The 17,715-nt window shown below is 40.2% G+C and overlaps 1 protein-coding gene across 5 annotated transcripts in view; it reads right to left on the bottom strand.

Annotated features, from left to right (window-relative positions):
- Window positions 1-17,715, bottom strand: part of KDM4C (lysine demethylase 4C) — a 400,366-nt gene that overhangs the window by 348,085 nt on the left and 34,566 nt on the right. For all 5 annotated transcript variants that reach the window (XM_027105850.1, XM_027105851.1, XM_027105852.1 and 2 more), the window contains exons 2-3: window positions 12,417-12,577; window positions 6,473-6,648 (exon numbers count right to left, since the gene is read on the bottom strand). In XM_027105850.1, coding sequence (XP_026961651.1) covers window positions 6,473-6,648; window positions 12,417-12,560 — 320 coding nt within the window. In that variant the 5' untranslated portion in view covers window positions 12,561-12,577. The remainder of the gene's footprint in view (window positions 1-6,472; window positions 6,649-12,416; window positions 12,578-17,715) is intronic.

The raw sequence follows: 17,715 nt of genomic DNA, 5'->3' as shown, positions 1-17,715 counted from the left end.
ACCACTCCACGTGGCATGTGAGATCCTAGTTCCCCAACCAGGGATGGAACCTGAGCCCACTGAATTGGAACCATGGGTTCTTAACCACTGGACCACCAGGGAAGTCCCTAGAGTCCACTATTTTTTAAATTATCTTTGAACTTCAGAATATCAAGAAATGTATATTCTGTTAATAAGTAAATCTTTACAATCTGTTTAATAATTTATACTACTTCAAGTATATTTTAGCTTCATGACACTATTTATTTTTTCAATCAACATATATTGAAACAGCACCTACCATGTCCCAGATACTGTACCAAGCACTGGGTACACAGTGGAACACAAAACAAAGACTATCAGCTGAACGGCTACCTTCAGGAAGAGTCAATCTACAATTAAGCCACCAGAATAAAAAACAGAGATATGAATAAAGTAAGTGCCTAGTAAGATAAATTCCCTCTAAATAGAAAACTGACACCATGCTACGATAATCAAATGGGCTAGAGATGATAATCAAAGTTTCTCCGTGACAAGAGAACACAGGACTTTGAGACTCTGTACTCATCAATATTTTGAATCGCCATGTATTATTAACAATGATTGTTTCCGGGAGTTGAAATTACGCATTTCTATAATGTTTGAATTTTTAAATAAGCATACATTAGTTTTGTAACGTTTCTGACCTTCCTTCAAAATCCATCTCAGTAGCACCTACGAAATGAAATTACACCATTCCAATTAACTACCACAGAAGGTTTACCTTCCTTTGAAACCCCACAGAACTTTCTCATAATAATTATGATGATTTTTAAGGATATTAGCCAACATTTTCTAGTAAGTATTATCTGATTATTTCCAAGTACAAACAGTCTCTTGAAATATCAAAGTAGTGAAGTAGAGGTTCCACTAAATGAACTAAGCTATTTAATAGTTTTTTTTTAAATAGATCTTTATTGGAGTATAATTGCTTCACAATACCGTGTTAGTTTCTGTTGCACAAAAAAGCGAATCAGCCATATGCATACACATGTCCCCATATCCCCTCCCTCTTGAGCCTCTCTCCCATCCTCCCTATCCGACCTCTCTAGGTCATCGCAAAGCACCAAGCTGATCTCCCTGTGCTATGCAGCTGCTTCCCACCAGCCAACTATTTTACATTCCATAGTGTATATATGTTGATGCAACTCTCACTTCGCCTCAGCTTCGCCCTCCCACCCCATGTCATCAAGGTCATTCTCTATGTCTACCTCTTTATTCCTGCCCTGCAACTAGGTTCATCAGTACCCTTTTTTTTTTTTAAGATTCCATAGTATGCATTAGCATACAGTATTAGTTTTTCTCTTCCTGACTTACTTCACTCTGTATGACAAGCTCTAGGTCCATCCACCTCACTACAAGTAACTCAGTTTCGTTTCCTTTTATGGTTGAGTAATATTCCATTGTATATATGTGCCACATCTTCTTTATCCATTCATCTGTCAATGGACATTTAGGTTGGTTCCATGTCCTGGCTATTGGAAATAGAGCTGCAATGAACACTGTGGTGCATGTCTCTTTTTGAATTATGGTTTTCTCAGAGTATATGCCCAGTAGTGCGATTGCTGGGTCATATAGTAGTTCTATTTTTAGTTTTTTAAGGAACCTCCATACTGTTTTCCATAGTGGTTATATCAATTTACATTCCCACCAGCAGTGCAGGAGGGTTCCCTTTTCACCATACCCTTTCCCGCATTTATTGTTTCTCGCTTTTTTGATAATGGCCATTCTGACTGGCATGAGCTGATACCTCACTGTAGTTTTTTGTTTTTTGTTTTTTTTGCAGTACGCGGGCCTCTCACTGTTGTGGCCTTTCCCGTTGCAGAGCACAGGCTCCAGACACGCAGGCTCAGAGGCCATGGCTGACGGGCACAGCCGCTCTGCGGCATGTGGGATCTTCCCGGACCGGGGCACGAACCCATGTCCCCTGCATCGGCAGGCGGACTCTCAACCACTGCACCACCAGGGAAGCCCCTCATTGTAGTTTTGATTTGCATTTCTCTAATAATTAGTGATGCTGAGCATTTTTTCATGTGCCTCTCAGCCATCTGTATGTCTTCCTTGGTGAAATGCCTATTTAGGTCTTCCACCCATTTTTTAACTGGATTGTTTGATTTTTTGATATTGAGCTCCATGAGCTGTTTGTATATTTTGGAGATTAATCCTTTGTTGTTTCATTTGCAAATATTTTCTCCCATTCTGAGGGTTGCCTTTTGTCTTGTTTATGGTTTCCTTTGCTGTGTAAAAGCTTTTAAGTTTAATTAAGTCCCATTTGTTTATTTTTGGTTTTATTTCTGTTACTCTAGGAGGTGGGTCAAAAGAGATCTTGCTGTGGTTTATGTCAAAGAGTGTTTTTCCTATGTTTTCCTCTAAAAGTTTTATAGTGTCTGGTCTTACATTTACATCTTTAATCCATTTGGAGTTTATTTTTGTGTATGGCATTAGGTAGTGTTCTAATTTCATTCTTTTACATGTAGCTGCCCAGTTTTCCCTGCACCACTTACTGAGGGTTTATCAATTTTGTTTATCTTCTCAAAGAACCCGCTTTTAGTTTTATTGATCTTTGCTATTGTTTTCTTCATTTCTATTTCATTTATTTCTGCTCTGATATTTATGATTTCTTTCCTTCTACTGACTTTGGGTTTTCTTTGTTCTTCTTTCTCTAGTTGTTTTAAGAGTAGGGTTAGATTGTTTGAGATTTTTGTTTCTTGAGGTGAGATTGAATTGCTATAAACTTCCCTCTTAGAGCTGCTTGTGCTGCATCCCATAGGTTTTGGGTCATCATGCTTTCGTTGTCATTTGTTTCTACGTATTTTTTTATTTCTTCTTTGATTTCTTCAGTGATCTCTTGATTATTTAGTAGTGCACTGTTTAGCCTCCATGTATTTGTGTTTTTCACGGGTTTTTTTCCTGTAATTGATTTCCAATCTCATAGCGTTGGGGTCAGAAAAGATGTACGACTTCAATTTTCTTCAATTTTCGGAGGCTTGATATGTGACCCAAGATGTGATCTATCCTGGAGAATGTTCCATGTGCACTGGAGAAGAAAGTGTATTCTGCCACTTTTGGGTGGAATGTTCTATAAATATCAATTAGATCTATCTGGTCTATTGTGTCATTTAAAGTTTGTGTTTCCTTGTTTATTTTCTGTTTGGATGATCTATCCATTGGTGTAAGTGGGGTGTTAAAGTCCCCTACTATTATTGTGTTACTGTCGATTTCTCCTTTCATGGTTGTTAGAATTTGCCTTATGTATTCGGGTGCTCCTATGTTGGGTGCATAAATATTTATAATTGTTATATCTTCTTCTTGGATTGATCCTTTGAACATTATGTAGTGTCTCTCCTTATCTCTTGTAACAATCTTTATCTTAACGTCTATTTAATCTGAAATGAGTATTGCTACTCCAGCTTTCTTTTCATTTACATTTGCATGGAATATCTTTTTCCATCCCTTCACTTTTAGTGTGTATGTGTCCCTAGGTCTGAAGTGTGTCTCTTGTAAACAGCATATATATGGTCTTGTTTTTGTATCCATTCAGCCAGTCTGTGTCTTTTGGTTGGGGCATTTAGTCCATTTACATTCAAGCTTATTATCGATGTGTATGTTCCTATTACCATTTTCTTAATTGTTTTGGGTTTGTTTTTGCAGGTCTTTTTCTTCTCTTGTGTTTCCTGCTTAGAGAAGTTCCTTTAGCATTTGTTGTAAAGCTGGTTTGGTGGTGCTGAATTCTCTTAGCTTTTGTTTGTCTGAAAAGTTTTTGAGGGACCTCCCTGGTGGCACAGTGGTTAAGAATCTGCCTGCCAATGCAGGGGACACAGGTTCGATCCCTGGTCTAGGAAGATCCCACATGCCACAGCACAACTAAGCCAGTGTGCCACAACTACAGAGCCTGTGCTTTAGAGCCCGCGAGCCACAACTACTGGAGTCCGTGCTCCGTAACAAGAGAAGCCACTGCAATGAAGAAGGAAGGCAGCCAAAAATAAATAAATAAATATTTTAAAAAATAAAATAATTATCTTTAAAAAAAAGAAAAGCTTTTGATTTCTCCATCGAATCTGAATGAGATCCTTGCTGGGTAGAGTAATCTCAGTTGTAGGTTTTTCTCTTTCATCACTTTAAATATATCCTGCCACTCCCTTTTGGCCTGCAGAGTTTCCACTGAAAAATCAGCTGATAACCTTATGAGGATTCCTTTGTATGTTATTTTTTGTTTTTCCCTTGTTGCTTTTAATAATTTTTCTTTGAATTTAACTTTTGTTAGTTTGATTAATATGTGTCTTGGTGTGTTTTTCCTAGGGTTTATTCTGTATGGGACTCTCTGTGCTTCCTGGACTTGGGTGACTATTTCTTTTCCCATGTTAGGGAAGTCTTTGACTATAATCTCTTTAAATATTTTCTCAGACCCTTTCTTTTTCTCTTCTTCTTCTGGGACCCCTATAATCTTTCTAACACTGGGTTAGGAAAAAAAAAAAGTTGGATAAAATTGCTTCTGCAATCTTGTTTTAGCATTGAACTTATTAGAGTTCTTAAAGAGTATAAAAGCAAACAAGTCTAGTCCAAATAAAAGTTTCACATTCTCAATCAATGAAATCTGAAACAATGAGGCTTTACTAATGCCTATGGAAAAAAACTCAACTGTTATAAAGCAGAAACTAACACACCATTGTAAAGCAATTATACTCCAATAAAGATGTTTAAAAAAAAATTCAAGAGGGACTTGAATTAATTATAAAATGTCTAATTGCTTTGGATTAGCCAGACTGCTCCATAATACGAACTTCACACAGAAAAAAGATTCTTCAAGTACCATCAAGTGCTTACTATGTCAAATATAAATTTTTTTTAAAAGATATCAACTAAATTTATCCAAAGGACTTAATCTCAGGAATACCCATCCAGAGAATTTAGACACTGATGTTTTTTGGTTGGATGATTGGTTGGTTGGTTTTGGGGGGGTATTTTTTTTTCCAGATTAATATTTTGATCTAAGGCCTTAACCACCATATCAGAAACTTTAAAAAAAAACAGTGGGGGGGCAATTTAATAACAATCATAACTGTGATAGTTTCTAAAATATAACCACAAACTCTTTGACACACCTCCCTTCAAGACTTACAGCTTAATTCTCCTCCCCTTAAGTATGGGCTGCATTTGGCTTATAACAAATAGAATATGGCAGAAATGACAGTCAAGAAACAGGTCATGAAAAGACATTGTGTCTTCATCTTGGTAACTCCTGGATCACTTGCTTTGGAAGAAGCCAGCTGCCACAACACGAGGAGCAGTTCATGTGGCAAAGGACTCAGGACTCCAGCCAACTGCCATGTAAGGGGAGCAATCTTGGGAGAAAATCTTCTAGTCACAGTCAAGCCTTCAGGTGACAGCAGCCCCAGCCAACTTGAATGCAACCTCAGGAGAGGCCCTGAGCCACAGCCACCTGGCTGAGCCACTCCCAGATTCCTGACCTTAAGAAACTGAGATGTTAAATGTTTATTGATTTAAGATACTAAGGTTTGGGGTGATGTGTTAGATAGCAGCAGGTGACTAACACAATACTGGTGGCCCTTCAAGTCATTCAAGGATTTTCTTTTTAAATTACTCATCTTCTAATATATATAACTTATCATTTAAGACTTAAACATTGTCAGGACTTCCCTGGTGGCACAGTGGTTAAGAATCCGCCTGCCAATGCGGAGGACACGGGTTCGAGCCCTGCTCCAGGAAGATCCCACATGTCATGGAGCAACTAAGCCCGTGCACCACAACCACTGAGCCTGCACTCTAGAGCCCGCGAGCCACAACTACTGAGCCCGCGAGCCACAACTACTGAGCCCACGTGCCACAACTACTGAAGCCCGCATGCCTGTGCGGGAGTAGATATACCATGAAAATAGGCAAAAACCACAAATCAGGGTTCCCCCACCTCCCCGGAAACTTGTTGGAGCCCATGCTCTGCAACAAGAGAAGTCACTGCAATAAGAAGCCCGCGCACCACAACGAAGAGTAGCCCTCTGCTCAATGCCAACTAGGGAAAGCCCACGCGCAGCAACAAAGACCCAACGCAGCCAAAAATAATTAATTTTTTTAAAAAGAGGAATGCTATTAAAAAAAAGAAAGACTTAAAGATTGTCACACACAGAAGAAAATTTGCCTAACAAAGATGAATCAAGTGTAGAATCAAAAACTCATGGCAACTAAAAGATAGGAAAAAAAACATTTACAAATATTATGAATGAGATGATAAAACGAGGAACAATTTCCCTAGCAGTAAACTAAAGTAAGTAGGCAGGCAACCACCTGAAAAACAGAAAACAGTAACAGTTAAATGAGGACTGAAAGAGATTGTGCAGAAGACTCCTGCTTTTCACCACAAGCTCCCATCTACTTGGTTACTTACCATGTTCACCTGTATCTTCAAAAGAAATAAAAATAGTAAACTGAATCTACTCACTTGCCACTGTTGGCCAGCTGCCTGAACTCCTTCACTGTCATGGCTTTTTTCTGGATGTTGTATTGAGTGAACAGTCCTGACTGCCCTGTGACCATCTGCTGAATTGGCGCTGGAATAAGCAAATTGTCAATGTCATCATAGCACTGCCTTGGCTTCCACTCCTTAGGAGGAATAACCTAAAAGTAAAATAATGAAATATTATTTGGAAAACATTCCAGGTAGTTATTTAGCTTTCCTATTCCAACAGAATACAAGTGAAGAATTTCTCAGCATTTATATGACAAATGTGTAAAAGAACTGTGAAGATTCACATTAAAGGAAATGCTTGCATTCTCCCAAATATTCACCTTACTGACATGACTTTTTTAAAACAGCAAAATTTACTGAGTACTTACTATACAAAATACTGTGCTTGTATTAACTTATTTTTTAGTGGCTACTATTAACCTCTCTGTTTTAAAGGTAAAATTGAGAGACACACAAAAGTAAAATAACTTGCTAGAGTTCAAGTGCTGTTTATAGTACCATGAGAAAAATAAGTATTGGTTTAGTTGATACCTTTTCTTTAAACACCTCTCACACAATATGGCAAATCAGAGTGGTGTGCAAGTAAATGTTTAACCAACAACTTTCCAGGGAGGTGGGGGAACCCTGATTTGTGGGTTTTGCCTATTTCCATGGTTGTAACTACTCCCATCATGGCCAATTTGAGCTTACCAATGTGATGTCACTGAACATGGGGTTGGAAAAGATGTGCACTCTCAATTCTCATGTGCCTGTATGAAGTAGCTCAGCACACCACTGCTTTCCCATAGTATTTCAACACTTAATTACTAACAATGGAAAGATCATCAACAGTAAAACCAAAAATACATAATCATATGATCAAAAATTAGAAGGAAGTTATGAATTGAGTTATGAATTGAGTCATGTTATGAATTGAGTCAAGTTATGAATTGAGTCATGGTTTATAGCTGGAATTTATCCACCTTTAGAAGTTATCTTAATTTTTAAAGACAAACTTCTTTTAAAAATTTAATTGCAAAATATAGATAGCACACATACAAAAAATGCATAATCACAAATATGTAGCTTTGTGAGTTATTATAAAGCAAATACCAGAGTACCCACTGCTCAGGTGTGAGAAGTAAGATACTTCTGGCACCCCAGAGATCCTGGTACCCTTTTCCAAATACATCCCCCTCTTACTCAAAAGATGGTCACCATCATGGCACTTACGCTATTAATCTCCTTGCTGGGCTTTATAGTTTCATGTCTGTGTGTAAACCCTGACAACAGTTTTTTAAATGTACAGAAACATAAGCATCCATATATACATACATTCTTTTTTTTTTTGCGGTACGCAGGCCTCTCACTGCTGTGGCCTCTCCCATTGCGGAGCACAGGCTCCAGACGCACAGACTCAGCAGCCATGGCTCACGGGCCCAGCCGCTCTGCGGCATGTGGGATCTTCCCGGACCGGGGCACGAACCCGTGTCCCCTGCATCAGCAGGCAGACTCTCAACCACTACGCCACCAGGGATGCCCCCTATACATACATTCTTTATCTTTTATATTTTACTCAATTTTTTGTGAGATTCAAACATGATGACCTAGGTAACTGAAGTTCATTGACTTTCATTCCTACTTAGTACGCCTTCGTATAAATATTTATTTGTAGGGGTGACTACTTGGTGGTCACTTGTTTTTTTTCTAATTATTGGCAACTGCAAACAGCACTATTAATATTGCTGTATGCATCTTCTGCTGCATGTGGGCACACGGTTCTCAAATACACACACGCAGAGACCCTCCTAACAGTGAAACTACTGGGACATACGATATGTACAGATCAAACTTAATCGTTATTACCAAACTTTTGCCAAAGTGGTTGTACGATTTCATACTCCCGCCAGCAATGTGTGAAAGTTCCTGTTGCTCCACATCTTCATCATCACTTTGCATTGTTGATCGTTTAAATTTTAGTCTTTCTGGAAGGTGTGTAATGGTACTCAAGTTGGATTTTATTTGCATTTTCTGATAACTAAAGAAATCTCTTCATATATTCACTGACCCTACAGATATCCTCTTTCGTAAAGTGCTTATTCAATCCTCTTGCTCATTTTACTATGGCACTGTCAGTCTTTTTCTTATTAATGTATAGAGATTCTGTATATAGTCTGGTTATTCTTAGAAGAATGTGTGTGTGTGTGTGTATTTGCAAATATCTATATGTATGTGTGTGTACATATATCAAATATCTTCTCTTACCCTGTAACTTTCCCTTCAACCTTCTAAACTATATTTTGATAAACATAAGCTCTTAACTTTAATATAATCCAATTTCTTCATTTTCTGCCTTGATCTTCTGTTTAAAAAATATGTATTTTCCTACTCTAGGGCATGAATACATTCTATTTTGTTTTCTAAGAGTTTTCAGGTTTTGTCTTTCACATTTTATCTACACTGCACCTGCAACTAGCTTTTGTGAAAGCTTTAAGTCAAGCTTTGTCAGATGAGAAAACCTGGAGTCGGGGAAGGAGTGACTTGGCCAATGTTATACACCTGATAAACGACTCTATTAATTCAAAAAAGAGGTGGGGGGAGCAGTCAAGTCTAAAATTAATTTTCATCAGCAATATGGAAATATTATACATTTTATTTTCTCCAAGGTATGTTAGCTTAAAATGAGCTAAAAATACATACTCAGTATTTTAAAAGCATATGGACAATCGCACCAAATGGATATGGATAAACATATTACATTGTCTTGATCACATATTGAAAGGGGAGAGAGCAGTATTTAAGAGTGTTATAAATACTAACTTTTTCTTCATCAGAAATAAATGTGAGTATTCCAAAATATAAAACATAGATTTATTCAGGCTCCTGTTTAGAAATATATCTACAATCAAAATCAATATTATGTTTAGAGTTAAATATTTTCCTGTGTTGTGAAAAACAAGGCAGTTTTTCACCCCCAAAAAATTCTGAACCAAATTTTCTTCTCTCAAGTTAAACAAGGAATACATTTACAAAACTCTAAATATTACCTTTGTGAATATTTTGTGCGTGTGTTCATTTACTTCAATTAAAATGTTCAGACAGAACTTTAAAAATCTGTAAGTTCAGGCGTATAACAAAAATCTTATTTTTTAACTATAATTTTAAATCTTAACACATCAGATTTTCTTACATGGGAATCGTAAGCACAACATACTTAGGACTTTATATATATATATATATTTATACATATATATATATATAGCATATTACCATTTCCCCGACCCCAGCCTGGGCCCTATACCAGTAAAAATTGTCCAGCTACAATCTGTATTTGCACTACTTATCCTGAACTATGTTGCTATTACTATCATCTACCAACTGAGAAAGGAGCAGAAGGAGGAAGGGCGGTGCTTCTCATACTCTTTCTTCACCTTTGGGCACAGACAGCTATCTGCACCCGCTAGGCTACTTGTGAAGCTCTGTATTATGCATAACCTCAGGCCCAGAACAGGCTACGTCCAGAACACTGCTGCCAAAGAATTTAGCCATTGCTCGTATAATAATGCTTCATCATAACCTTTCTCCACAAAAACAGTACAAGTTTTACATTTAAGGACACTGTCACTTTTCACTTTCGCACCTGGACCACCAACTTTTTAGACAAAAAGTCAGGGTGTCAAACCTCTCACTCTGAAAAAAAAAAGTTAAATCTAAAGTATAAATCTAAAAAAATGTCATCAACCAGACTACCCCGGTGGCGCAGTGGTTAAGAATCCGCCTGCCAATGCAGGGGACACGGGTTCGATCCCTAGAGTCCGGGAAGATCCCCCATACCGCGGAGCAACTAAGCCCGTGCGCCACAGCTACTGAGCCTGCGCTCTACAGCCCACGAGCCACAACTACTGAGCCCACATGCCTAGAGCTCATGCCCCGCAACAAGAGAAGCCACCGCAGTGAGACGCCTGCGCACCACAATGAAAAGCAGCCCCCGCTCGCGGCAACCAGAGAAAGCCCGCGCACAGCAACGAAGACCCAACGCAGCCAAAAATTAATTAATTGATTGATTTTTTAAAAAACGTTATCAAGCAAGACAGACTGTAATCTGAGGCCAAAGTCACTACTGTTGGAATTTCTCAACCACTTTCTTCAAATCATAAATTAAGACCAATTCATTAAATGGTGCATCAACAAAGAATTTCATAGGTGGTTCTGTTCCCCAGGGCTAGCCCTCAAAGTAAACTAGCAACATTAATGCAGTTTTGATCTTTACAATTTGATTTGATTTGGTGTAGCTTTATACATTTGCTATTGCTGTAACTTCCAGAAAAAGAAGGAAATCAGGTGAAACTGAGTCCATGTGACTTGATGTAAAAGATGGCAAAAATGACTGGGAATAAAACAGTTTATTGTATTCCTAGTATAAGTAAAAGGAAATTACCACAAGATTGAATAAATGAGTAACTCCAGCTTTGTCAATGAGTCTCACTTAAAAAAAAAGTCTGGACTCAGGTGTGTCTGGTTCAACATTCAGAAAACTAACTGTCGTTCTCATTAACGTCATTCTGTCAGAGAACACCCAAGGCAGCACAGGTGTCCTCTGTGTGCCTGCAGCTCCCTTGTGAGGGTAGTGCCCGCTTCCTCTTCTAAGGTTACTAAATGTGCCCCCAACCACAGAACATTCACTAATCCCAGTGGAACACAGTAAGATATATGTTTTCAGGCAACAAAAGAGGGAGAACAACAGGACAAAGGGCTGCATTCAGAGCCCAGAGTAGAGGACAGACAGTCACCCTAACACCCTTCTGCCCAATAAAGCTCAAAACCTTGCTGACCGGTTCATTTTAAGTTTATGATCAAAATTCTGTGTGTCAAATGATTCCGAAATATCATTCTCTTCAACTTGATTTTTTTTCCTCCTCAAAGACAACCCAGAAATGTTAAGGTTCCAAAAATGAGATCTTTTAAGAGCAAACCTAATGAAAAGATTAAGTAAGGATAGCTCATCTGAGAAATTCACTATAAACCTTTATCTTCCTTTTCTCTCACCCACCCCTAATCAACTTTCACTCAACTTAACATCCCCAAATTTTAAACCTTTTCTAGGAGTGACCTGAACCATACATATCAAATAACAGACTTCAAGGCAGAGATGTCAGAATAGTCCAAGGTTACAAGCAGCTGCGTCCAGATGCAGGAGGAGGACTTGAACACCAACCCCTGCAGTTCTGCAAGTTCTCTCTGAGGCTACTGTCTGCTTTCAATGCTACTGGACCTTCCACGGAGATGGGGTTCCAAGTGGAACCCGTGACGAGCCACAGTAGAGAAGGCTCTGCTGGGGCTCAGGAATTTATGTGGTGATGCCAACAAGTCTACAGAAACCCAGATTATAAACTTAACATTTAGAACAAGAACAAAACAAAGCAAGTAACAATAAAATCTATTCTTGAGGAAAATTTTAAATTGAACTAGATTTCCATTATAGAAAGATATACCTATCTCAGGTTAAATTCAAATCTAGAAAATCTCTCTTTCAAAGCTCTAACTCTGGGCTTACGGGGGCAACCCTGCAATGCAGTCTTCAGCGCCTTAGGGACCACGCTTATGTCCCTGAGCACATCACAACTACCCCTGACAAGACTCCCTGCTTCTGCTCTGCCTCCCCCTCAAATTCATTCTTGATGTAGAAGCCAGTGTGATCTTATCAAAATAATGTCACAAAAATAACAAGTAAACAAACAAGCAGCCACCATATCCTCCTCTCCTCTACTTTAAGCCTATCAATGCTTCCCATTGCATTAACTGCATTAATGGATTAACAAGAACAAAGATTTTGCAAATGTCTTCCTTTGGAAGAAACAAGTTTCCACATCAAGAAGACTAAGCATAACTGAAAGGCCAAGTGATCATTTTCTGGCTTAAAAGATCTGAGGATAATCACCTTTGCAAGACCCGCTCGATGGGCTCCTTTAGACTCCATGTATGCGAGGTATTTGTTGAACTCCCGGAATTCCTCCATGCAGGGTCTGAAGGTCATGATCTTACAGCTGGGGTTGAGCGGACTCTCCACCTTGGCCACCTCCATGATGGCTGGGGCAGTCTCTGCAGAGAAGATGATGCGGGCATCAGTGCTGAGTTATTGGGTGGTGAGGTCAGTGGTCATTTCTCCCAAATAGCAGGTAAGCTCCTCCAGCAAAAACTCTTCTAGTTACTTAACCATTCCCTTCTACCACCCTGTTAGGGAGACCCCCTCATCTCTCCCCAGACTCCTGAAAAGAAAAACTGCCTCTAGTTACTCCTCCTCCCAAGCTTCTATTCCTGGCATTAAATCACTGCCCTAATTATATTGCTCTCCTCCTCAGAGTCCTTCCTAGAAAGAATGAATTTTCTAGGGACTTCCCTGGTGGCGCAGTGGTTAAGAATCCGCCTGCCAATGCAGGGAACAGGGCTTCGATCCCTGGTCCGGGAAGATCCCACATGCCGCGGAGCAACTCAGCCCGTGAGCCACAACTACTGAGCCCACGTGCCACAACTACTGAAGCCTGCACGCCTAGAGCCCGTGCTCTGCAACAAGAGAAGCTACCGCAATGAGAAGCCCATTCACTGCAACAAAGAGCAGCCCCCGCTCGCCGCAACTAGAGAACGCCAGCGCACAGCAGCAACGAAGACCCAGTGCAGCCAAAAATTAGTTAATTAATTATTTTAAAAAAGAATAAATTTTCTAACTTTGCAAGTTTACAGAAGGTGTTGTTCCTATGCACCAGCTCTGAAACAGACTCTCATCCATGCACCTATGTAAAGGCCTGGTGCCAGCTGAGAGGTTAATGGACAATATTCCACATCCCCAGCACAGGGCTTACTCAGGTGCACTTCTACTCATCATGACATGCTTTCCTACAACAACTTACAAACTATCCTGTCCGCAAAACCACCGGACACCAGGCTAAAGTACTGGAGACACAGAAAGGGGTAAGGTTGTCTTCCAAGCTCACTGTTTAGAGGCCGAACAAACTTCAATACAAAACTATACCCAGGAAGGAGTTCCTGACTCCACCTGAGTTACTCAGAAATGACTTCCCTAGAAAGAGGCAGAGTTAAGCCTTATGAGAAGATGCAGAAGTTTGCCAGATGAGAGAAAGAACACTTTACGTGGTGAAAATATTTGGAAGTCTGCAGGGATGGAGAGGGGAGGTTAGTTTGTCTGGAGCTTAGAAAGAAAAGATTATACAGATCAAAGTAGAAAAGTAGGCAGTAGTAGTGTTGCGAAAACACAAACTTAATCCTGCTGTCTATGAACAGCATGATTCCTTCCACAAACATCTACTGAACACCTACTGTGTGCCAGGCACAGGGAATGCCAAGGTGATAAGGAGCATGGGCAGGCATGCATGCCTCAGGAAGGAGTCCGGCCCCACCCCACTTCCAGATGCAGCAACACTACCTGGCATCCGACAGCTCAGACAGCAAATCCTCTCAGAACAAAGCTTTCCTTTTCTCATCTTTTTATAATAAATTTAATCTGCTTGACAAAAAGAGAAGTTGGGAAGGGATGGGGTAGATAAAGGGGAAAACATGCAAGGGGATAATAAGAAGTTAAAACAGATCAGGACTACAGATGATGTGATCATCATTTACTGAAGGTTTAAATGAGCGTCTATCTCACAAAGTGCATGTGGGGAGGGAATTCCCTGGTGGTCGAGTGGTTAGGATTAGGTGCTTTCACTCTGGGGCCCCAGGTTTGATCCCTGGTTGGGGAACTAAGATCTCACAAGCCATGCGGCGCGGCCAAAAACAAAAAAACAAAGTGCATGCGAGGAAAATGAGGTACATCAAAATTAAATCCTGCCACCCTTCAGGAATTTATAAATTTGAAAATACTCTGTGTGGAGATATATTAATACACAACAGAAAATATTCTGTATTCTCCCTGTCTCAGAAAGGGGGCATGCAAATTACAAACGTTGCACCTAGGGCTTACCTGGTGGCGCAGTGGTTGAGAGTCCGCCTGCCAATGCAGGGGACACAGGTTCGAGTCCTGATCTGGGAAGATCCCACATGCCGCAGAGCAACTAAGCCCATGCGCCACAACTACTCAGCCTGCGCGTCTGGAGCCCGTGCTCCACAACAAGAGAGGCTGTGACAGTGAGAGGCCCGCGCACCGCAATGAAGAGTGGCCCCCGCTTGCCGCAACTAGAGAAAGCCCTCACACAGAAATGAAGACCCAATACAGCCAAAAAATAAATAATAAATAAATTTATTAAAAAAAAAAGTTGCACCTCACCAGCCACTTCCCTTCAGGTGCACATGCCTAAATCCATGGGCTGTAGGATAAAAGTCTCACCTCTACACAGGATACACATAACCCTCTAGAAGCGTCCAGATCAGGCCCTTGCAAGAACGATCATCGCCTCGTCCACCACCACAGCCTGCATTACAGTGTATGCTCCAATAATACTCATTGATTTTTTTTGCTTCTCTAAACAAGTACAGCTCTCTACGCCTTTGCCCAAATTATTCTCTCCTGTTGGAGCAGCCTTTACCTGTTTCCTCACCTTTCAAACTCCTGTCCACTGTGGAGATTCCCAACCCTCTGAGGCAGGCCTAGGTGAGCCACCCTGTGCTTCTCGACCTCCCTCTCTGCATTTCTCTTACATCAGCTGCCTGTCCCAATGGCACCTACAACCAAACACTGAAGTCCAAGCTACTCAAGGGAAAGGCAGCATCTCCATCTCTTTAAGCCCTGGCATCCCATCTGGTACCCAGCCTGGCTCATAATATCTGCTATAATAACTATTTGCTAACTGAATGAAGGAATAAATGCCAAAATGTCATTGAAGTATTTACTTTAAATGATACCAAATGCAGGAAAAAGGAAAGCATTGGCCCCAAACATGGAAAAGTTACTTAGAAAACAGATTCATTTGACCAGTAATATTACCAGAGTAATAGAATGTAAAAATCTGAGCAGTGAGAAAGGGGAAGAAGTCCCCAGAGCACCTCTTAGAAACATCTGGTACACGGAAGGCAGCCTTACTTTCCCATGGTTGAAGAACAAGGGTGTCCTGCCTCTTCCTCTAGGCAAAGAGCTTGAGAAGCCACTAAAGAAAATTCGGAAATTCAGCTGGTCATTCAACAACTAAGTACTGAGTGCCTGACTGGTGGGTGGACATTCAGAAAGGAATGAAACAAAACCCTAACAGTAGTGGAGTGAAACAGACAATAAATAATAAGTGCTATGAAGAAGTAAGCCAGGGTAGGGGCACAGAGTGCAAGAGGAGGGGTAGCTGCTTCACACAGGGTGGGCAAGGCAAGCCTTTCAGAGGCCTGAAGGAGGAAATAAACCGTGAGATATCTGGAAGAGCATCTGAGGCTGAGCAACAGTAAGGAGCCTCTTGGGCTCTTCAAAGAACAGCAAGAAGTGAGTGTGGTAAGCAAGGTCAGAGAGGACATGGGGCGTGGGGTGAGGGGAGAAAAGGGGTTTGGCTTTTACTCAAAATGAGATAGAAGCGATCTTGAGCTTCTTCCCCCTCTTGTACATCATGTTCTAACATGTGTTTCCCACCATCGGGATGACACTGCTTTCTAAGGTAACTGTTCTGGAGGATGTTAAGCAGAGAAGTGAGCTGACTCATTTTGTGATAGAAGTGAGAAACAGAGGAGTCAAGATTCTGGTCTAAAAAACAGAACAATAGCTCTGATAAGAAACTGAAGCAGGGGCTTCCCTGGTGGCACAGCGGTGAAGAATCCGCCTGCCAATGCAGGGGACACGGGTTCAAGCCCAGGTCAGGTAAGATCCCACATGCCGCGGAGCAACTAATTTCATGTGCCACAACTACTGAGCCTGAGCTCTAGAGCCTGCGAGCCACAACTACTCAAGCCCGCGTGCCTAGAGCCCGTGCTCCGCCACAAGAGAAGCCACCACAATGAGAAGCCCGCACACCAAAGTGAAGAGTAGCCCCCGCTCGCCACAACTAGAGAAAGCCCACGCACATCAACAAAGACCCAACGCAGCCAAAAAATAAATAATAAATAATTTTTTTAAAAAAAAGAAAAACAAGCAATGAGACTGTTAAGATATGCAGCAAATACATAACAATCAGAATTAAACCCTCACCCTTGATGTAGCTTGCTAACGCGTCTGAGAAGTAAACTTTGCCTCTTCCTAACGTCACTACTTCCTTCAGTACACAAAACCAGTTCTACCTCCAAATCAGGTACATTTACCAAAGACCTAGATAGCTTATACTTAGACCTTTTCAATCTATAAAGTTAATACATGATCATGATAAAATTTAAAACATCAAAGTATCTTAAGATTTAATGTTAATCCCACCACCCAAATCTTTGCCAATATGACAGGCAAAAAAGTCTGGTGCAAAGTTTCATTTCTTTGATTACTAGTGATACTGATCATGTTTGGACATTTATAACCATTTTCATTTCATTTTGGGGTTGCCTACATACCTTCTTTACCCTTAAAAGTTAGTTTATAAATGTTCAGTTCCTTGAGTTTTTCCTAATCCACCTTTATCATTATTAAACTTAATCATGTTGCTAGGATCAAATTCCCAGCCCCGCTTCTCTCTTTTACCTTTATTTCTCTGAGCCAAGCAGAAAAGAAGGTTTAAAGTGCTCTTGCAATAATGTTTCCTAGTTGGAGAAAGACATATTTTGCAAGAAACATCTCTATGATTTTCTACTGAAGGTGATGCAATAGACATTTTTTTTTTAACGCTACACCTCTTTACAGACTGAGTCCCCAAAGTGAGTGACAACAGTATCTGTGATGATAACTTTGTTATTTTGCCTCTACAGAGCTGGCCTTCAATGTTTTCGAGACCACTCAAACCAAATAATCATATTTATAGTAAGTACTCTAAGAACTTTTTTAATGAACTACAGATCTTTTTCATTAAGTGGAAATAAAAACAAAAAAATCTAACACTAATTCATACTTAAACAACTCATCCAAACCTATTTCCTGAAAAATTTTACCTTATCATGAAGGGAAAACAACTGCTCTCCTTATTCTAATAATATATCTCTATTTGGTAATAAAAAAGAAACTAAGGCTGAGGCTTTCCTGCTAAATGTCAATCTATAGCCTATATTGCTTTCCTTATATACACCTGTATTTCTGACCTGTGTCCTGTTGTTTAAACAATTTCTGTGAGAAGAGTAAAAACTGATGGCTCTCACCATGGGAGTATTAGTTTCTTAGACAATGCCTGCCACAGAAC

Source organism: Aethalodelphis obliquidens, unplaced genomic scaffold (assembly GCF_003676395.1).
Source record: "Aethalodelphis obliquidens isolate GAN/ISIS:26980383/991018 unplaced genomic scaffold, ASM367639v1 scaffold7, whole genome shotgun sequence".
NCBI lineage: Eukaryota > Metazoa > Chordata > Mammalia > Artiodactyla > Delphinidae > Aethalodelphis > Aethalodelphis obliquidens.
The sequence above is the reverse complement of the archived record's forward strand: the minus strand, read 5'-3'. Positions and strand labels throughout refer to the sequence as shown.